At 40.8% G+C, this 22398-nt stretch overlaps 2 protein-coding genes across 32 annotated transcripts in view; one reads left to right on the forward strand and one right to left on the reverse strand.

Moving 5' to 3' along the window:
• Positions 1-22398, forward strand: part of Ncor1 (nuclear receptor corepressor 1) — a 148808-nt gene that overhangs the window by 119033 nt on the left and 7377 nt on the right. For 19 of the 28 annotated variants that reach the window (XM_060363530.1, XM_060363528.1, XM_060363547.1 and 16 more), the window contains 14 exons: positions 1745-1828; positions 2390-2646; positions 2959-3313; positions 5131-5352; positions 7552-7761; positions 8322-8471; positions 8872-9036; positions 12387-12552; positions 12925-13418; positions 15876-16004; positions 16735-16898; positions 17172-17383; positions 19556-19699; positions 21217-21359. In XM_060363530.1, coding sequence (XP_060219513.1) covers positions 1745-1828; positions 2390-2646; positions 2959-3313; positions 5131-5352; positions 7552-7761; positions 8322-8471; positions 8872-9036; positions 12387-12552; positions 12925-13418; positions 15876-16004; positions 16735-16898; positions 17172-17383; positions 19556-19699; positions 21217-21359 — 2895 coding nt within the window. The remainder of the gene's footprint in view (positions 1-1744; positions 1829-2389; positions 2647-2958; positions 3314-5130; positions 5353-7551; positions 7762-8321; positions 8472-8871; positions 9037-12386; positions 12553-12924; positions 13419-15875; positions 16005-16734; positions 16899-17171; positions 17384-19555; positions 19700-21216; positions 21360-22398) is intronic. The other 9 variants (XM_060363533.1, XM_060363543.1, XM_060363555.1 and 6 more) reach the window with 6 other exon arrangements.
• Ttc19 (tetratricopeptide repeat domain 19) overlaps positions 13417-22398 on the reverse strand; it is a 44282-nt gene continuing 35300 nt past the window's right edge. For 3 of the 4 annotated variants that reach the window (XM_060363562.1, XM_060363560.1, XM_060363559.1), the window contains one exon: positions 13417-13620. In XM_060363562.1, the coding sequence (XP_060219545.1) occupies positions 13508-13620 (113 nt within the window). In that variant the 3' untranslated portion in view covers positions 13417-13507. Of the gene's footprint in view, positions 13621-20097; positions 20235-22398 lie in introns of those variants that run through there. The other variant, XM_060363561.1, reaches the window with a different exon arrangement.

Consider the following 22398-nt stretch of genomic DNA (forward strand, 5'->3'; position numbering starts at 1 on the left):
TGTGTAGCCCTGGCAGGTCTTGAGCTCTCTGTGTTGGCCTTAAGCGCAGACATTAGTTTGCCTTTGCTTTCTGAGTCTTAGGATTAAAGTCGTGCACCACCGCCCTTGGCCAAGTTTTGTTTTTATTTTGATGACTTTTCACTTTTATTAGTTCTCCTTATGTAAATTTAAGTGTTCTTCTCTTGTTGTTGTCTGAGACAGGGCCTCTCTGTATAGACCTGGCTGTCTTGAAACTTGGTATTTAGACCAGACTGGCCTCAAACTAGATTAAAGGTGTGTGCCATAATGCCCAACCTAAATCCTCTAATATTTTAAGAGAGATATTTCAGCTTTAGCTTTGAGCATATTTTGGGGCACAGGTAGGGAAGGTGTAGGGTAGCTTTGGCTTTTTCAAACTCCCTGAATTCTGATTCTGACTCTATTTCCCAAGTATTAGGCTCATAGGTTTGCAGTGCCAAATTTTGCTAAAATTTCTTTCTCTTTTAAACTAAAATGTAGTGCCTTTCCTGGTCATGTTGTATTTGGGAAATGTTCTGTGAGAATTAGTTATGGGACAAGAGAATGACTCAGTAGCTAAGAGCCCTGGCTGCTCTTGCAGAGGACCCATGCTCAGTTCCCAGCACCCATACAGAGGCTCACAGGATGAGCTTCTGTAGCTCCAGGATGCACAAGGGGCACATAAACTCAAAGGTCAAAGAGCCAGCCACTATGTTCATGTCAGAAACAGTCCCTGTTTCCCTTACTAGGGAACCCACTTGGATACTGAGCTACCATGGGCTACATCCAGCAGCGGCTCTAGGTTATATCCATACATGGTTCTTGGTTGGAGAAACAGTCTCATAAAAGACCCCTGTGCCCTGATATATTTGGTCCTTGTGGAGCTCCTGTCCTCTCGAGGTCATACTAACTCCTCCTTCTTTCATATGACTCCCTGCACTCTGGTGTTGTTTGGTTGTGAGTCTCAGCATCTGCTTTGATACACTGCTAGGTAGTCTTTCAGAGGCCCTCGGCGGCAGGCTCCTGCCCTGTTACTTGTTTTCTTTGACCTCCCCCCACCCCATGGGAGGAGCAGTCCTGCTAGGCCACAGAGGAGGACATTGCAGGCAGTCCTGAAGATACCTGATAAGCTAGGGTCAGATGGAAGGGGAAGAGGACCTCCCCTATCAGTGGACTTGGAAAGGGGCAGGAAGGAGATGAGGGAGGGAGGTTGGAATTGGGACGGAATGAGGGAGGGGGCTACGCCTGGGATACAAAGTAAACAACCTGCGATTAATATAAAAAAAAATAAAAATTATTTAAAGAAAATAAATAAAAATGAAATAAAAAACTATAGGTTAATAAACCTTTAAAATATATTTTAAAGGAATTAAGTAATTACATAATTGGTATTTCTCATGTATTTTTAAACATTTATTCGGTGTGTGCATGTGTGTGTGTGTATACATGTTCATACTGTGCAAATGTGGAGGTCAGAAGATAACTTGCAGGAATTAGTATTTCTCTTTCTGCCTATAGGTCTTGGGCATTGAATCCATGACGTCTGGCTTGGTTGCAAGTACCCTTATACACCTGAGCCATCTCACCAGTCCTTTGCGAAGGTTTCTGAATTGCACACAATTTAGAAATGACATTTCTTCCTTCACAGAGCTTTTAATCAAAATTATATACCATATAGGCAATAGTTAGTATTATAAATTGATAACACATTATGTTTAATAACTGGATTTCTTTACTGTTTTAAAAGGTCTGATATGCCGAGCATTACCCAGGGGGAGCCCTCATTCTGATCTCAAAGAAAGGACTGTGCTGTCTGGTTCCATAATGCAGGGTACATTGTGTTTTGCCTTTTTACTATTTATGATTCACTAACAAGGTAGTCTAATAATAATTTAATTTAAGAGAATATTAAATCTACTTTTCAAGATATTTTACCCTTTGAAGTATTAAATGTTAAGTCTTAATCTTTTTTTGTTGTTGTTTCTTTGTTTTTGTTGTTGTTTTCATTTGAGACAGGGTTTCTCTTTGTAGCCTTGGCTGTCCTGGACTCACTTTATAGATCAGACTGTCCTCAAACTCAGCGATCTGCCTCCGCCTTCCTGGATACTGGGATTAAAGGACTGTGCCACCACACCTGGCTGCTAAGTCAGTCTTAACTTTTTTCTTAGCCACATCACTTATCAGAAGGTTTTAGTTGCCTGATCTTTTAATATCAAGACATCTATATAAAAATCATTCTGAAACTATAATGAATAATACCCTATTCACTTTGAGTAATCCTAAAATAAAACTTGGGAATGCGTCCCTGAGGCTCTGTAGTAGAAATTCAGGACAGGGCTGTGCAACCATCAGTATTTTTTTAACAGGTATGTTTCCTGAACTCTTCCTAAAGGCACACCAAGAGCAACAGCTGAAAGCTTTGAAGATGGCCTTAAATATCCCAAACAGATTAAAAGGGAAAGCCCTCCAATTCGAGCATTTGAAGGTGCCATTACCAAAGGAAAACCATATGACGGTATCACCACAATCAAAGAAATGGGGCGTTCCATTCATGAGATTCCGAGACAAGACATTCTAACTCAGGAAAGCCGAAAAACTCCAGAAGTAGCCCAGAGCACAAGGCCAATAATTGAGGGTTCTATTTCCCAGGTAAATAGATCAAGGCTCTATGTGTCAGCAATTCCACTTCATACTGACATTTGTAGAACAGTATTGATAATACGACTCCGTAGTTCTAGGTAGTTCTTACATTAGACTTCTTAGTAGTAAATCTTTCACCTACACATCATCAGTTCTTGTACATGTAGTTTAAGGTCAGTAATTTAGGAGTGTGTGTAATTAAGGGTCTGTGGGCTTAGATGGATGTCACCAGAGCAAAGTATAATGAGCTAGACATATATCTTAGAAGGAACAGTATCTAGATAACTTTGTTACCTGTAATGTTTGTTTCATTCCCCTTAGGGCACACCAATAAAATTTGACAACAACTCAGGTCAATCAGCTATCAAACACAATGTGAAGTCCTTAATCACAGGGCCTAGCAAACTACCCCGTGGAATGCTGGAAATTGTACCAGAGAACATAAAAGTAGTAGAACGGGGAAAATATGAGGATGCGAAAGCAGGCGAGCCAGTGCGTCCCCGGCACACATCGGTGGTGAGCTCTGGCCCCTCGGTTCTCAGGTCTACACTTCATGAAGCTCCCAAAGCACAGCTGAGCCCAGGAATCTATGATGACAACAGTGCTCGCAGGACTCCTGTGAGTTACCAGAGCACCATATCCAGAGGCTCACCCATGATGAACAGAACTTCTGATGGTATGACTTTTTTTTTGCCTGGTCTGATTACTTGTGCAACATTTTTTACCTCTACCAAACAGAAAATAGTTAATCACTAGCTCTATATTATGTCAGGATGCAGCTCAGTCAATAAGATTCAGTCATTCTCCAGAACCCATGTGTCTAGGGGTTGGGGGTGTCTGCTTATTATCCCAACATAGGGAGGTAGACATGAGTGAATTCCCTTGGGATCAGTATGTATATTTTGAGGTCTTACCTGAAGCCAACATTCTCAACCGTGGGCCATGATTTCCTCAGGAAATACATATCAGATATCCTGCGTATCAGATGTTTACACTTCATAACATTATAAAATTACAGTTAGGAAGTAGCAAAAATAATTTTATGATTAAGGGTCACCACAACATGAAGAACTGTATGAAAGGGTCACAGCATTAGGAAAGTTGAGAACCACTGTGTCTGGCCTTGGGCTACATGGTGAAGAGTTGAGGAATGTTTTAGGAGGAATGGCACTGCAGACAGAGGAAGGAGAGCCTGCTAGAGTTGTCAGAGGAGGGAAAAGACTTGGCATCAGGCAGGATAAACCAGGAAGATTTTTAGTTTTGATAGGGAAATTTGGTTTTGGCCACGTTGTACCAGCAGAATTTTAGCTAAAAGCTTTATGGTAGCTGGGTATGGTGGTCCACATCTATATCCCAGTACTTGGGAGGCAGGGCAGAGGTAGGAGCAGGTTTGAGCGCTACAAAATAAGAGACCGTTTAGCTAAACAAACAAAACAGAAGCACAAATGATAGTTGCATATCATGTGTATATTTAATATCAGTGAATTACTCCCTTCAGAATGTACAAAGTACATGGGGTTTAATCTTCAGCAGTGCAGAAATGAAAAAGGAAAGAAATTCAGTAGGGCTGAGGAGATGGTTCTGTGGTCTGCTCTTCCCAAAACACATGTGTGTTCAATTCCCAGCACCTACACGATGGCTAACAGCCATGTGTAACTCTTGGGTATCTGACACTCTTATGGCACTGCACATACGTGGTGCATAGACACACTCAGGGTAAAATCTCCACACACAGAATGTTTTTGTTTGTTTGTTTTTGTCTCATTGGTTTTCGAGACAGAGTTTTCTGTGCAGCCTTGCTTTCCTGGACTTACTTTGTACACCAGGCTGGCCTCAAACTAAAGAAGATCGGCCTGCCTCTGCCTCCCTGAGTGGTGGGATAACAGGCATGTGCCACCACACCCAGCTAGACATAATTGTTTTTAAAAAGGAAAATACTGTTTTACAAGAAATGAAGTAACAAGGCTGATGTGGTGCACTTTATGGTACATGGAGATCTCCACAAGAAGGTTGCTGCAAAGTTGTGGATGTGATAGGCGTCTGATCACTGAGTCTAATCACTGAGTCATGAGTAGAGGGACAAGTGGATGTGTGAGGTAACCACTGAAGAGCAGACTGAAGGGGAAAAATTAGGGTAATTTATTGTTTACAGCTAGCAAAGAGGTTAGAAGACACAAGAGAAGCATTAGAGATTTGCTACATATGTGGTGCCAAAATAGACATGTTTTGTTTTAGGATTTTGTTAGTACCATGTAGGAAATATGGTCATTCACAGTGAGATTTAGAGCTTAGTGAACTGCATGATCTTTCGTGATCTTAGCATGTCATGGTTTAGAATTGGTGCTCTGCTCTAAATGGTCACAGCAGTCTCCAGCTTCGAGGCTCTTTATGCTTACACTTGTACACAATACAAGATTGGATTTAAATGCTAGAGCACGCGTTGAGGTGTTCTCAAGGATTTATGGCACTGGCACTTTGTCATTGCTGTTACAGTTTCTTCCAGCAAGTCTACCAGTCATGAAAGGAAATCGACCCTGACTCCAACCCAAAGGGAAAGTACACCAGCCAAGTCTCCAGTGCCTGGTGTGGGTCCTGTCGTGAGTCACAGCCCATTTGACCCCCATCATAGGAGTAGCGCTGCAGGAGATGTTTATCGAAGCCACCTTCCCACACACTTGGATCCAGCCATGCCCTTTCACAGGGCTTTGGATCCTGGTAAGTTCAATATTTAATGACAATTTACAACAAAGAAATACTATAGCTTTGTGACTGTTCAAGCTATTATGGTACAATGAATAGAGTATTGTACAACTCAGTGCGTTTTTGTGACTAGAATACCCCATGTTACCAGCACCCCAAAATAATAAAACTATTAACAAAGCTTAAAGAACTAAAATCAGTAAGTGTCTGAAAAACTTTCTTCGTGATTGCAGTTGGGAAGTCTGATTGGAAAAGTGGGTTAAAGTGAAGGTCAGTGCCTATTCTTAACCCATTGACTAAATCTCACCATTATCTTTTTGTTATAAGATAAATTCCCTGGATTTGTTTGCTTTTGTTTTTGTTTTTTTAATGAAGCTAAAGACATGTGATGAGTAGGAGGCAGGTGGAATTCTGTTAGTTCGAGGTAGCCTTGTCTAGGGGCTATATCTGTGTTCTTACAGTGGCTTTTACTGCCATGTTGTCTCATTAAAAGGCAAAATATCAGGCTAGTAAGGTGGGTTTTAATAAAAGGAACATGCTTGCCACCAACCTGCAGAATCCACACAGTGAAAGGGGAGAATGAGCAGGTGTCCTCTGACCCCCACGCCCACATTGTGGCATATGTGCACTGCTGAACATAAACCACTGTACACACAAAGTAAACAAAAATTTTTTACTGCAAAGAAGCCCAAAAGTTACCTATCCTTGGGGAATATTTTACCTGAAAGCTCTGCTATTTGAACCTAACCCTGATACAGAGATCACAGGCCAACCTGTACTTGTTCATTCTACTTAAGCTTTTGACTTAGCAGTGTTGTGAAAGCAAAAAGCAGTTGACAGAAACTTGCCTTTCTGGGGCTGGCAATATGTGGCAATACTATTCTATGATGCTGGGTGCAGCAGGGAGCCACAACCCCTCAACTTTGAGTGGAAACAGTTGATGAATACAATGTGAGTGCTGCTAAAGCCTAGGATGTAGTGTAGACATACCAAATGCACTTTCAGCGTCTGCAACTTGCATTGTTCTGGGCTTTTTGGGGTAGAACCCATTGTAATCTGAAACACTTTTCTGAAGAGAACATCTTCCAAATTGAAATGTGTTTCAGCAGTCAAACTTAACTGACACTTGGAATTCTGGATGAAAGTTAAATTAATAGTCTAGAAAACATAATTGTTCAGTGTCTATCATAAACCTTTATTTAGTAGCATTTTCATCTTCTTGTCCTTTTTCTGTCTGAGCTAGATTTGATAGATAGATAGATAGATAGATATGTTTTATATAAATGTTTTCAAGACAGGGTTTCTTTGCGTAGCCCTGGCTGTCCTGGAACTCAATCTGTAAAGTAGGCTGGCCTTAAAATCATATATCTACCTGCCCCTGCCTCCTGAGTGCTGGGATTAAAGATGTGTACTGCCACCCACGCCTGGCTTATAAATGGCTTTGAGAATAGAGACATTATTTTCTACTTTTACCATACTTCATCACATCCTGAGTTATGTTCTTCAGCAGGGGCTAATTAAACAATAGTTCCTTGATGAAATCCTATTGCTGTAATAAAGTCTTTTTAGAACATGGCCCTAGCCATGTTTGTTTTGTCCATAGCTTCTTCCATGGTATAATAATAGAATTGTAATTTGTTTTTTCAAACACATGCATTACTGAATGGTTATATTACAATCATTATTACCTTAGAGAAATTGTTTTCATATATCTTCCCACTGTTGTGTTATCAAAAAGGACTTTAATTTTCAACCACAACTCATATAATTCAGGTGAAAACATAATAAAGTTTCGTGGCAATGGCTGAAAGCAAAACGACTTCAGAAATGTTCAGAATATGCTTCCCCTTTCCATTACATCTCAGGTATTAGAATAAATTCACTTTATAGAACGTGGTAGCACTTGCCTTTAATCCCAGCAATCAGGAAGCAGAGGCAGGTGGATCTCTGAGTTTGAAGCTCTCCTGGTCTACAGAGGGAATTCCAGGCCAGCAAGGGCTACATAGAGAAATCCTGAGGTGGTGGGAGTGAGGGGTAGAGAAGGAGCTAGACTTCATATCACTAGTGTGTCAAGGACTAAAATTAATCCCTGTAGTTCAGCGGAAGTGGCTTGTGTCCTAGCTCAGCAGGCAGTATTTCCTCACTCTGTCCGAGGATTACATTTAGCTAAGTAATCTCACACACTCAGTGCCGTTTTTTCTTTCTTTCACTCAGCAGCTGCTGCTTACCTGTTTCAGAGACAGCTTTCACCAACCCCAGGATACCCAAGTCAGTACCAGCTTTATGCAATGGAGAATACAAGACAGACAATCCTAAATGATTACATTACCTCACAGCAAATGCAAGTGAATTTGCGCCCTGATGTCGCCAGGGGACTCTCCCCACGAGAGCAGCCACTGGGTCTCCCTTATCCAGCTACAAGAGGTATGTAGAATTTTTTCACATTTATCAGTAATTAGTGAATACTTGGTAAATAAATGATGGAAAGACATTAAAAAAAAAAGCTTATACTTTCCTCTGTAGACTTTGGCCCTTGAAAGCAAATAATTTATTGAGATGAGGTGTTACAGTGAATGTCAAAGTAACTAAGTCATATAAAGTGCATTTGTTTGTTTGTTTCTCTGTGTAGCCCTGGCTATCCTGGAACGCACTCTGTAGACCAGGCTGGCCTCAAAGTCAGAGATCCACCTGCCTCTGCCTCCTGAGTGCTGGAATTAAAGGAGTGTGCTGCTGCTGCTGCCTGGCCTATGTTTTCTTTACTATGTCTGTACCTAAGATTACTTGTGTAGAACTCACTGCTTTCATATTTTGTTTAGATTTAAAGAGGCTCTTAAGAAATAGTGACAATTTTTAAAACTTTTATTTATATTGAATGCAGGTTATTTTGTTATTAGAAGACAAAATAGAAAATCCATGTATACTTCTGGAGTTAGGTGTCAGTTTATAGTAATGCCTAACATAAAGTGTATTTGTCTTTTGGATAGGAATCATTGACCTGACCAATATGCCTCCAACAATTTTAGTGCCTCATGCAGGGGGAACGAGCACTCCCCCCATGGACAGAATCACTTATATTCCTGGTACACAGATTACTTTTCCTCCCAGGCCATACAACGCTGCTTCTTTGTCTCCAGGTAAGATGTGCCAAACTAACATATCTGGCTTGTTCCGGGTGAAAAGGGAACAAGTGTTCCAGAAAATAAGTTAGTGGTTTTTTCTGGAGAACATACATAATAAAATAATGCCCTCTATTTCTCAGACAAAATTGCTAGTCTAACATGCTTTGGTTTTTCTGGTGTAGCCTTCAGAGGACTTCTGGGCATCTGTCTCCCATTCTGCTTTTCATTGATATATACCTATAATTAGATGCTTAACAAATACCCTAAATGCTTATTTTATGCTCCATGTGCTATCTAAGACTAGCAAGATAAATGTCATAGATCCCACATCTGGAGCTTTTTGAAACTTCCGGGCATTTCCAGATGTAACACAGGCTGACAGTTTTGTCTGAAGTTGCAGATTCATGTTTTACAGGTCACCCAACACATCTTGCAGCAGCTGCAAGTGCTGAGAGGGAACGAGAACGAGAAAGGGAGAAGGAACGAGAACGAGAACGGGAACGTGAACGAGAACGCGAACGCGAACGTGAACGTGAGCGCGAAAGAATCAGTGCTTCCACTGACCTCTACTTACGGGCAGGTCAGTGAGGGGCTTTGCACCTCTCTGAGAGGACAGATCCTAGGAATTTCCTGTTGGGCATCATGCTTAATTATTCTACGTAGGTGAATAGGAATTGTAAGATGGGCTTCCGGGCATGGTGGCACACACTTTTAATCCCAGTGCTTGGGAGGCAGAGGCAGTTGGATCTTTGTGAGTTCAGGGCCAGCCTGGTCTATAAAGACAGCCGAGGACAGCCAGAGCATGTTACACAGAGAAACTCTGTCTCAAAAAAAAAACAAAAAACCTTAAATTGGGGGGGAGGGGTTTGTAAGATCGAAAGTCAATATATTTGAAATACAAGCAAAAGTGCTATAGAAATTATACGGACTTTCCATGTTGTCATTCTGATTGGGTTCAAGTAGCATAGGTCTTTAGTTGCTCCTGAAAAAATACAGCTCCTCAAGCGGAAAGAACAGCTCCAGCTCCAGGCTAAAGAGGGAGTGGAAAGTACAACTGGGCAATTTCCATACCCTGCTTATAGTGAGGCACTGACATTCCGGCCATGTCAGTCATGTGACCAGAAGGGCGTTTCCTTTTTTAAGACAAGGTTTCTCTGTGTAGCCTTGGCTATTCTGGAACTTATTCTACAGACCAGGCTGGCCTCAAACTCAAAGATCCACCTGCCTCTGCCTCCCAAGCACTGGGATTAAAGGTGTGAGCCACCATACCACTGCCTGGCTCAAAAGAGCATCTTTTCTTTTTTTTCTTCCTTCCTTCCTTCCTCCCCTCCCCTCCCTTCCCTTTTCTTCCTGCGTTAGGGTTTTTCTATGTAGCCTTTGCTGTCCTGGACTGTCTTTGTAAACTAGGCTGACCTTGAACTCACAGCATTATGTCTGCCTTGGCTTCCCAAGCACTGGGATTAAAGGCATGTGCCACTGCACCCAGCTCTGAAGAGCATTTCTTAAAAGAGTGGCATGGGATGTGCTAGAACTCTGAAATTGGGCATGGGCTGTTAAGTGAAACTGTCTCAGGAACTCCTGTATGTGCCAATGGTGGTGTGAAACAGACACAGAGGATGGCCAGAAAGTGCTGAGAACACAGAAGCAGAATCAGAGGGAGCTGACAAGAGGGGAAAAAAATCATATATATATGAATATATATATGATTAAACTGAACTGGACCTGCACATGCCTGTAACCCAGTATCTTACTTAGTGCTTTACTGCTGCAATGAGACACCATGACCAAGGCAACTCTTAAAAAGGAAAACATTTAATTTTGGCTGGCGGAAGGTATGGAGGCAGGCGTTCAGGCAGACATGCTGGAGAAGGATCTGAGAGTTCTGCATTTGCACCTGGATTGGCAGGCAGCAGGCACAGAGAGTAACACTGGGCCTGGTTTGAGTTTCTGAAACCTTATGCCCATGCCCAGAGGCACACTTCCTCCAACAAGGCCACACCTGTTCCAACAAGAACACCTCTTCTAATAGTGGCAGACCCTATCAGTCTGTGGGGGGACAATTTAATTCAAACTACTACATCCATCATTCAGGAAGCTGAAACAGGAGGATTGTAATTTGACATCAGCCTGACATTCATAGCAAGATCCTATCTCATAGTAAAAAAAGAGAAGTGTGTGTGTCGTGGTGGGGTGACGTTCAGAGTGACACAGCATGAAAAATGGCAAGATCGCAATCTGGGAGAATAAGGATAATTTTTATTTTAGACATAGTTTATCTGACAGATATTTGGGCCATCTCTTTTTTTATCTGTATCAATTATTTCTTAAAAAATAATCAGACCATTTACTAAGGGCCATATTGTAAAAAATACTGATCTGACACTTAAGAACACAGACTGATGTACAACAGTTAAAAGATGTGAAGAGAGGAGTCAGTTGGTTTCTAGATGCCATCCAAAGGGCAGTGTAGGGTAGGAAAAAGGAAGCAGAGAATAAGAGAAATCGCTACTAGCCTGACCCTTAAAAAATGCCTGTAATGAATACATTATGTGGTAATACCATAACACTGAGTTCATGTAGATTATATAAAAACATGAAAAATTAAAGTCAAATCAAATAACACATAATTTTGGTGGGAGCTAGAGTTTAAAAATTTGTTGATCCCACTGACTTGCAAAGTAACAGGTAAAAACATCAAAATACTATTTTCTTATACTGAATTGATCTTCTCCATGTTGCAGCTGCACACACACTGATATATGATGAATGTCATGTAAATGGGGTCACTCCTGTGCATAGAAACATATAGACTCTGATCGATTAGCAGTTCCACTACTAGCAGTTGGTCTTATAGGCATACTGTTAATTCCCCAAAGTGTATTCAGAAGAAAGGAAATTGTCAGAAAGTCTGGCTGAGGTTGTACTGGCTGTGGGAATAAGTCTGTGCTAAAATGTCTCTTACACATGCAAAGAATGAGGTAGAAACAGAGAAGAAAATTGATCAGCAAATTAGAGTTTAAGATTCTCCAAGCTCTGCTATGAGACAGTTAAAGCTAAGTGAGTAAAACTTTGAAGCTGTAGAAGACAAACTTTTGGAGAGGGTTTAGTGAGTATAATATTCCGTCTTACAAGAGACAACATGTAATCACGAAATAGAGCAGGGGCAGGGGGTTTGGATGAACTCAGTTGGTAAACTAGTTGCCATACAGTGTAGTGACCTGAGTTTGAGTCCCAAACCATGTAAAAACAAAAAAACAAAAACAAAAAAAACAACAACACCTGGTTTGGTGCCATGTGCTTGTAATAACAGAGCTGGAGAGGCTTAGACAGTTGGCTTCTTGGAGCTCACTGGTCAGCCTGCCCACCCAGTTTCCAGATTTCAAGCCACTAAGAGTATATCTCAGAAACAAGATGGAAATTACGTGAGGAATGACAGGGATTGACCTCAGGTCATATGCACATGTGTACGCTTGTGTACACAACCACAAAGAGGCAAAACAGGATTAACCATGACTGAGTGCAGAAGCCAAGCTGTAATATTATTTTCATTGTGACACATGGGATGTTCTGCTAACTTTGATTTGGGTGATCATACTAAACTAAAAATTTCAGCACAGTCTGCAAGATGAGTGTCTGAGATACGTAGCACTTTCTTGTTGGTCCTTCTCTTTCCTTTCTGGATTTGAGATTGAAACTCTCAACAAAATTGGAAATGACCGTAAATCACAGCTGAGATTTCAGTTTTGTTGGGTTTTATTGCTTCTTTATTGAGAAAGTTAGAGCCCATTTCTAGGAAGTATAGTATCAAATTTCTTGTTCTCGTTTTTCTATTTGTTAAAACTGGATTAAAATTTTTATAACTTTACTGCCTTTATTTCTGTAGCTGCTTCATTTGGGTTATCAGTCTGATTTTTTCTTTTACCTCTTCAGGCTCAGAACAGTCAGGCCGTCCTGGTAGCCACGGATATGTTCGCTCACCTTCCCCTTCAATAAGAACTCAGGAAACCGTGTTGCAACAGAGACCCAGTGTTTTCCAGGGAACCAATGGAACAAGTGTAATCACACCTTTGGATCCAACTGCTCAGCTACGAATCATGTCAGTCTTTTGTACTCATAAACATTTTGACCAAAATAAGTCTATATTTTGCATGTTTTAATCTAACATTTACTGATGACTCTGTGTGTGTGTGTGTGTGTGTGTGTGTGTGTGTGTGCATGGATGCAATGTGTAAGTCTGTGGGAGTCTGTTCTCTACTATGTGGGTCCTGAGACTCAAATTCAGATCGTGAGCCATGGCAACAAGGCAGCTCAGCCTTTACCTGCTTAGCTATCTTGATTTTTAAACCACCGACTATAATAGTCAAGATTTTCTATTGCTAAACTTTTAAAAAATGTAATTTGTTCTTTCATTTCCCCAACAATGTTCCCCCCAATATTCTCTCCTTAAGTACCTTTATTTTATTCACAGGCCACTGCCTGCTGGAGGGCCTTCAATAAGCCAAGGCCTGCCAGCTTCCCGTTACAACACTGCTGCGGATGCCCTGGCTGCTCTCGTGGACGCCGCAGCTTCTGCACCCCAGATGGATGTTTCCAAAACAAAAGAGAGTAAGCATGAAGCTGCCAGGTTAGAAGAAAATTTGAGAAGCAGGTCAGCAACAGTTAGTGAACAGCAGCAGCTAGAGCAGAAAAACCTGGAGGTGGAGAAGAGATCTGTTCAGTGTGTGTGCACTTCTTCAGCCCTTCCAAGTGGCAAGCCCCAGCCTCATGCCTCAGTAGTGTATTCTGAGGCTGGGAAAGATAAAGGGCCTCCTCCAAAATCCAGATATGAGGAAGAGCTAAGGACCCGAGGGAAGACTACCATTACTGCAGCTAACTTCATAGACGTGATCATCACCCGGCAAATTGCCTCGGACAAGGATGCGAGGGAACGTGGCTCTCAAAGCTCAGACTCTTCTAGTAGCTGTATGTATCTCCATCTGAGTTTCACAGTGTGGTATCTGAGTAAAGACTTGCTTTATCCTTTACGTTAAGCCGGCCTGGTATGGAACGAACTAATGCTTGACAGAAATATGAGAGAAGTATTGTGGGTGCAAAATGTATCTTCTAATATTCTTATGACTTACACATCCCCCATGTCCTAAGTATAAGCTCATCAATATATTACCTAGGAAAAAAACACAGAATTATAGTTAGAATTGGCTAGCTGGGAAATAGAGCTTCTGAAGGTATTTAGGCCTAAAAAGTAACAGGAACGTCTTCAAGGTCTGTGCTACCAGTTTTTTCTCTCAGGAATTGTTTACTAGGTTCACTGATCTCCCAAGGCCTCTCCTGTCAAGTCGTCGTCCCGCCGCCCCCCCCCCCCCCAAGACAGGGTTTTCTCTGTGTAGTCTTGGCTGTCCTGGACTCCGCCTGCCCCTGCCTCCCTGAGTGCTGGGATTACAGGCTTGCGCCACTGCGCCCTCCTTCTGTCCTTTCTCTAAGGTAGTTTCTCGAAAGTGAGCTTGTAAGTAGTGACTGGTATTCACTTGATATCATTCTTGAGAACTGGTGTTCCATCCGGTTTGGTTCGTGTGTTTTTCTTGCAAGTAAGAATCAAAATACTTTTTAACACAAATGCAAAAATGCTTTCTAACATTCCTTAGGGGTGATGAGATAACTCAGCAGGACTAGGCATTTACCAACAATTCTTATGATCTGAATCCCCATAGTGAAAGGAAAGAACTGACCCTGGCACCAATTGACCTTCACGTGTATGCAGTGATGCAGGCCCTCAAGACACAGAAGTAAATATATGAATAAGTGTAATTAAACATTTTTCTTACATACAATCTAAATTCTATTCTATATTTAGAAGTTTTAGAGAAAAACAAGTATGCTTAAGCAAGCCGTTATGAAATACTGGAAGCAGTTTACTCAGTCATTTTTTTGGGATCTCCATTAAGGAAATTAGGTATAGCACTGGAGTAGCATGCAATTCTAATCTCCAAGAATCCACTTATGTAGTTACAAGTTGTTAACAAAATTTTTAGAGAAAAGTGGGCAGCTTGTTAAGTGTAGAAGAAACACCTCCCTAGACCTGGAAGTAAGAAAGTTTACAACGTAGACTTTCATCATGCAGAAAACTTCTAGCTCAGGGAGAAGAGAGCAGCGCAGGGCACGTTGGAGGGGAGTCACCGTCACGCACCAGCCTCTGCTTTCATAGTGTTTTCAGCAGTCTGAAAACAGAAAGCCCAAGTTCTTAGATCCCTGCTTCTTACCTTTTAGTGCAGTCATCTTTTCGATCACTAGTCAACATCCTGCATGATGCACAGGCTAGTGACAACTACTCAGTGTAATTTTCAGTGTAACTCTTGTGAGCTTGCCTCATCCTTCACCTGTACCCTAATCTTCAAGAGTGGTATGAATATAATTTGCAATTAAATTGTTTGCTGACAGAATATTGTCAGTTCTTGTCATCCTGTGGTGCTGGTTCATAAGCACTGATGAGCAATACTGAACACGATCCTTTCCAGTCAGAATGTTATTTACAATATAATGGTTTATTTTAGTCATGGTAGTTATTTTAGCATTGATTTTCATGACGGGTGGGAGGTATGTAGAGATCTCATCTGAACAGTAAGAAGAGTATGCAGTGGTCAAGTAGTTTGCCTTCTATGCCTGTCTGTGTTCAGCTAAGACCACAGCCTTGATGCAGGCTCTGGTACAGCCTGTAGATAGCCTCTCACAGAAGTTTGTTTAACAAGTTCTACTTGACTCTTCCCAAATTTCAGCTCTGAAGCATGGCAGGTTTGTAGAAAGCTACCTGTGACCTGCATCTACAGAGTCCATCAGTTTTCTAGAGAGCTGTATCTTAGAAGGGTCTATGTGGGCATCCTCCAAATTTGGTTAATACCCTCTTTTTGATGTAACTTCCTTCACATAATTCCTACTGCTCCTATTCAATTTCTCTATGTCATACTTAAGTTATTTGAGAAAATCATTATCATTATTGCAATTTTATAAGTAGTAATGGTGTTACGGATAATGAAGCAGCTGTATGGCCTGCTCTGGTTAGATCAGATCATTCACAGAAATGGAATTACTGGAATCAATTAATTGTTGAGATTTGTCCTCCAATTATTAATCTCCTTTGATGAGTGTTACCCCGAGGTTTCTTTTCAAGCTCTCAGGGGCTTATCCCAAGTCTGTTCTTAATTCTGCTTCATCTCATGCTTAAAAAATCATACAGCCTATTGAGATTAGGAGCACAGTCATCTTTAACAGTCTGTTGAGTTTGATTAAGTTTTATTCCTCGCATGGAATGCTACTGGACATTTCTTTAGCAGAATCAAAAACCTAAAACATGCAAATAGCTTTGAAGAGTTTGAACTTTTGAAACATTCCATGAATTTATTTTAAAATAAGATTCTTTTCTTAAAGTGTCTTCTCACAGGTATGAAGCACCTAGTGATGCTATTGAGGTGATAAGTCCTGCCAGCTCACCTGTACCACCCCAGGAAAAACCACAGGCCTATCAGCCAGAGATGGTTAAGGCAAATCAAGCAGAAAGTATGTCTGTTTTTGCCACTTATGTGTTTCATGTTTGCATTAACATTTGCTTCTAATTACCTGTCTAGGCCATGGTAAGAATAACTTGTTGTAGGGTGATCTACTTTAGAAACATTTAGAGCTGTACTAACAAAATGTACCTTTTAAACTATTATTGATTACTCTTGTATTTATAGTTTATTGAAGACAAATCCTGTGGGGCTTGGGGTGTGTATCTACGTAAATTTAAGTGTTGCACAAGCATAAGGACCTGAGTTTGGGTATCCAGAACCCTCATCAAAAACTAGGCATAGTAACCCTGTAACCCCAGCACAGGAGGAAGAGGTGCAGGGAGCATTAAGAGTAGATCCCTACAGTTTACTAGCCAGGCAGTCTTGCTGAATCCATGAGCTTCAGGTTCAACAGCAGTAGACAACAGCAGAGGAAAGACACTTGGCATCAGTTTCTAGCCTGCACGTACACACATGTACACTAACAAGCATGCACACATACACACACACAAACACAGGAAAATGGCTGATAATGTTGCTCACTTCTCCACTCTGAAGCATGAAAACTAGTAGAATAAACCAATGGGTATTTTTTGCTTCAGGATATAAATACGTAAGTTATGTGTAGAGGTGCATATTATATCCTTTTCTTACATTTTTTCTGAGTTACACTTAATACTTGATACTGAGTCTGGGGAGGAGGCATTCCTGGGATAATGTATTTCCCTGCTGTTTATCAGATGAGCCCACTCGACAGTATGAAGGACCACTGCATCACTATCGGTCCCAGCAGGACTCACCATCTCCACAGCAGCAGCCACCACTGCCCCCATCTTCGCAGGCAGAGGGAATGGGGCAGGTGCCTAGGACCCATCGACTGATCACACTTGCTGACCACATCTGTGTAAGCCTTTTTCTATTTCCACTATTATTTTTTTAAGCATGCAAAAAGCATTAAAAAAAAAAAAAAAAACTAAGAAATTCATAGCAAAGATACTTGTTCAGATTAAGCTAGCATGGGGCACATACCCCACCACTCAGGAGTCTGAGCAGTTTTTTTACTCAGAATGAAATTATCTTTTTTTAAAGAATGTTAAGCTAGAAGCCGAGCTTTTAGCACTCTCTTGGGGGGGGGGTATTGAACAGCTGCAGCACTCTTTCCTCTTCTCATTCACAGCAAATTATCACACAAGATTTTGCTAGAAATCAAGTTTCCTCGCAGCCTCCTACTTCTACATTCCAAACTTCACCATCTGCTTTGGCATCCACACCTGTAAGAACTAAAACATCAAGTCGCTACAGCCCAGAATCCCAGTCTCAGAGCGTTCTACATCCAAGACCAGGTTCTAGAGTCTCTCCAGAGAATCTTGTGGATAAATCCCGGGGAAGGTATGGTTTTGTTTTTACCAAAAATTACATAAAATTTGTAGCAATAAGATAATCTGAATGTGTTTACAAGTTAGGAGGTTTCATTTCTCATAGGAAATATCATCTGTCCTTATTCTCTGGAAAGGGGGAATAGGGGTAGTTTCTCCTCTGTGTTATTTTTTTAGGATGTCAACTGTGGGCACTTTGCAATCAGTGTATACACAAAAGTAGTTGGGTAATTTGCAGAGGTTTGAGTATCCTTTCAAAAATTCTTTCTCAGGCTTGGGTAGTCAGTACATGCCTCTATTTCTGGCTACTCAGAGGGCAGAGGCAAGAAAATATGAAGCCTTGCCTGGGGCTAGTCTAGGCTATATAATGAGACACTGTATCAAAAAAATCAGTTGCAATAACAGAACAACCAGGCTGTGAGCACAGTGCAGTTTCGGCACACTTGCCTCACATGGACAAGGCTTCAGTCTTGATCAACTAGTGCTGCTTGTTAACAATGTTCTGTCTAAAGTTTTTCAAAAAGGGAGCAGGGGTTTTAGTTCAAAGTAGTACACTAAACATCAATTGATGTTAACTTATATTTAAATAGGAAATTAATTCATAAGAATGCTAGAACAAAAATGACTATGAATAAAAGAAAATTTCTAGCAGAAACTTTGAATATACATGGAGGGTGGACAAATCAGATAAGTGGAAACCAATGCTCGGGTACAGAGAGATTTGCAAGACATGGTTATCCCTCAAAATGATCCAGGTAGAGTGCTGATGGCATTGAGGACAGAGGCAAGTAGATGACTGACCCTGTATCAAAAGGAAGTTGGCTAGTCTTAAAAGTAGAAAACTATCAGGTGTAGTGAATCCCAGTCATTAGAGACAGGCAGGGATATTTCTCTGTGCTTTAGGCCAGCCTGGTCTACATAGTGAGTTCTAGGACAGCCAGGGCAATGTGGAGATCCTGCCTCAAACAAAACAAAGTTAGAAAACCTCACAGTATACTTCTGTGTATCCTAATGCAGCAAATGGCCAGCTGTTTTCAGCTTTATTCTCACTTTCCCACCCCATCCCTGACCTCTACCCACAAGCCATACTGGACTATTTTGAAACGGATGCTAGCCATAATCATTTTAAAAGGCCTAATGATCTTAAAGATAAAAGTATACTTAGTTTCCTTTTTGCGTGCGCGTGTGTGTGTGTGTGTGTGTGTGTGTGTGTGTGTGTGTGTGTGTATGGGGAGGTTGTCTTTTGAGACAGGGTCTTTTTATATAGCTTTTGCTATTCTAGAACTGGCTATGTAGACCAGGCTAGCCTCTAATTAGAATCTAGAAACTTGCCTGCCTCTGACTCCTCAGTTCTTGGGGTAAAGGTGTGTACCACTAAACCAAGCTTATATTTTTCTCTTTTGGAAAAAGAAGAGTGCACATATAAAAAACAGAAGGCTGGCTGTAATCCTCCAGAGCCTGCGGGAAGACACTAGAAACCAGGAGTTTCTTTTAGATTAGCCTGAAAAACAACAAAACACACACACCATGAATACATAAACAAATAAATATATAATAAATGAGGCAGAAAACTGCTGTGTAACAGATCTGGAACAAGAGGGATTCCAATTGGCTTCTCCACTTATAACCAAATCTGTAAATCTCAGAAGGGTTAATTTACTCTTAGTGAAATCACCTGATTTTATCATTTAAAATGTTTACATAATCCATTTTGCTGTCAGTTCTGGAAATGCAGCTGAGGCTAGGGAAGTGGCTTAGCACTGATGCACACCCAGGGCAGTCCTGCAGTGTTAGCACAGAACGTGCTTCATGAGCCCTATGGAAAGGCTGATAACTGGGCAAAGAGGTAGGAAGATATGTGTGCTTATTTTTATATTTAAAGAACACATATAAATGGTTAAAATTCAGTATGTAAATGTAAAATATGTAAACTAAAGATTAAACCAAAAAGGACAAAACATGAAGTTAAATCAGCTTTTCTTGTGTATGTTGATGTATGAAATCGTAAAGGTTCATAGATAAACCTCAAAGAACTAAAAAACTGTCATTTTTAAGAACAGGGTAGGATTGACTGGGGAAAGAAACGCCAAATTTATAAATTTTCACATAGCTGTAATAAAAATGTAGATGTGGAATCAGAGGTGGCCCCAAAGTACAACCTGAAAGTATTGTGTTTTCTACCCAGCAGGCCTGGGAAGTCTCCAGAGAGGAGTCACATCCCATCAGAGCCCTATGAGCCCATCTCCCCACCCCAAGGTCCTGCTGTGCATGAGAAGCAGGACAGCATGCTGCTCCTGTCACAAAGGGGAGTGGAGCCTGCAGAGCAAAGGTGAGGACACACACGTCTGTGCGCTGGCTCCTGTTAGAGACAGACTGTGCCCAAGGCTGCCTTAAGTCACTGTCTCTTCTCTCTTTGGGGGAGGAACATTTAAAGAGTATTATGAGCTAGTACTACCCAAAACATGACGTTTAATAAGTTACAGAAACTTCATCATTACTCTCAAGCTAATCTTTCTACGCCATTTTCAAATTCTTACTTTGGGCATCAGGTGGCAATGGTTCAGCCAATATTTGAGAGTACTTTATCAAAGTATTCTGGACTGCACACAGACTACACTGCCTTGTATATTTGGTTTTGACCTCTTTCTGACCCTAACTTTGACCTGAATAACTGACTTCTCTGTACTTTACCAGAGTAGGTAGACTAAGACACACTGAGACACTTAGTCACTAGCATGACACTTGCATTCCTTCAAGTCCAGGCTTACAAAGCTTCATTTCCTGCTGTTTCACCATTATGTTATATTCTCTGTTGTCTTGAGTTCTTTTTCTTCAAAGTCATGCTCTTTTCTTGGAATTAACACCTGAGAGGAAAATACATGATTTAATGGTGGCCAAGACTGGTAGGGAGAAGAAAGTCTAGTTTTAAAACAGGTCTAACTCTAGGCTACTGGTGAATTTCTGAGAATTTATTGCACATATTTGTAGGCAACATGATATATGTCATTACCTTCAATGAAATGAGGAAGAAAATCATATATCCATGTTTTTCCAAATTGAAGTTTTACATACAGGGACCACGTCTTCCTCTTTTGCCTTTGTTCTTATGTTTTAATGATAAATGAATACATACGACTGGATGGGGTTGACAAGAGATATGTTCTGTTACCATCTCTGTAAGGGGAAGGTACCAGTGAGATAGGAGATCCTTCGTATTAAAACTTGCTTCCTCTGCTATTTGTCTTAAAATGATTATAATAGTTAGGGCATTCTATATAGATGATGCAGCTATTTTTCGAACTAATGATTGGTTAGGCATGAGCTTTTGGTAGTCTACAGGTAGGTATGGTATTAGTTACAACTAGTTTACTTAATGAGAATGTTCCTACAAAGTTAGTTCCTAGCTTATATAACTATAGTTTGCACTGTTAAGCAAAAACAAAAACAAAACCCAGAAGCAATTTGATAAGCTGTTTTTAAGTTTTCCAATTATTACTCTGCCATTTTATCCTTTGAAATTTGTGCTATAGATTAGCCAGACATGGTGGCACACACCTTTAATCCCAGCACTGGGGAGGCAGAGGCAGGCAGACCTCTGAGTTCAAGACTATCCTGGTCTACACAGTGAATTCCAGGACCGACAAGGCCACGTAGATCAATTTCATTTTAACACTAATTTTGCTGTTTGATTTTTCACAGCTAAAAAGCATTTGACCACTTCCTAATGAGTTCATGGTCACATCATTTCTCAGGGTTGTAACCAACACATAGTGAGAGGCAGTAGTTTTCTGAGTATCCTGTGCCTGCTGCATGTGATTGTGACAGACTGAGTTCTTTTTCTGACAGGAATGATTCTCGATCACCAGGAAGTATAAGCTACTTGCCTTCATTCTTCACCAAGCTTGAAAGCACATCACCCATGGTTAAATCAAAGAAGCAGGAAATTTTTCGTAAGTTGAACTCCTCTGGTGGAGGTGACTCTGATATGGGTAAGTGGGATTTCTTTCATGAACCCCAAATAAAACATGCATTAACAATGCTATCTCCGATGTTGCCTTTTTTATAATCCTTGAGTTTGAAGGTTTTTATGGAGCATCTAGACCTATACAATGTTGGCAAGTTTACGAATAGTTCCTTCGTAAGAAGCAGGAACTTGGATGTTTTCTGAAGCCATTCATCTTCTTGGGGAACTAATGCTGGATCCCAGGATGCATTTTTCTTTACATGTGACTAAATTCTCTCTCCATATGTTTTTACTGATTTCTGTCTTATTTTAAAGCCCTACATTGCCCTACTTCTATTTGAGGCATTTCCACATGACATTTCTTCAAGTATTTGAAGAGCATCTTCTCCATGAGTCTTGTCTCTAAGTCCTGTTCTCATCAATTGTTCTATGTATGCTATTATCTCTTTATAAAACTTAATCTTTTGAGATTCTTCTGAGTAATACAAATTAATGATACAATCTGTCTAAGAGTATCATTATTTTTAGTAACCCAAACAGCTAAGTTACATGATGCTCTACCTAAAAACAGATGTCAAGATATTAGTGAGCTACTCTGAAACTTCTCCCTTGTCGGTTTTGGGAATTACTAGTTATCTGCTGGACAGGGCAATTTTTACTTGCTTCATCCTAGCTGTCTAAACCTACCAGGACCTGACAGGATCTCAAGGGTCAGTGAAATCATGTGGTATACAGATTAATGGCTGCAAAAGATTAGGTAGCTGTTATTGTGTACCATACTACATGTAATCATTTTCATTTCATAAATGAGAGAAGAAATTGAATCAGAGAGGTTTAATAACTGATAAAGGTTGCAAAAGTAGTAATAGGGCTGAAACTGAAACCCAGCATTCCAACCTGAATCCTGCTTCCACCGATGCCCTCTCCAACTGTTCAGTTCTCCAAGGCTGTTTTGTTGGTAATATCTTGATGAGGCTGTACGGCAGACTACTGATTCCTTTGGGCTGATATTCGTGCTCTCATTAGATTGTTGCCGTACTGTTATTTGCGTGTCCTCTGCTCTC

The sequence above is a fragment of the Meriones unguiculatus genome, chromosome 11, assembly GCF_030254825.1.
Source record: "Meriones unguiculatus strain TT.TT164.6M chromosome 11, Bangor_MerUng_6.1, whole genome shotgun sequence".
Classification (NCBI taxonomy): domain Eukaryota; kingdom Metazoa; phylum Chordata; class Mammalia; order Rodentia; family Muridae; genus Meriones; species Meriones unguiculatus.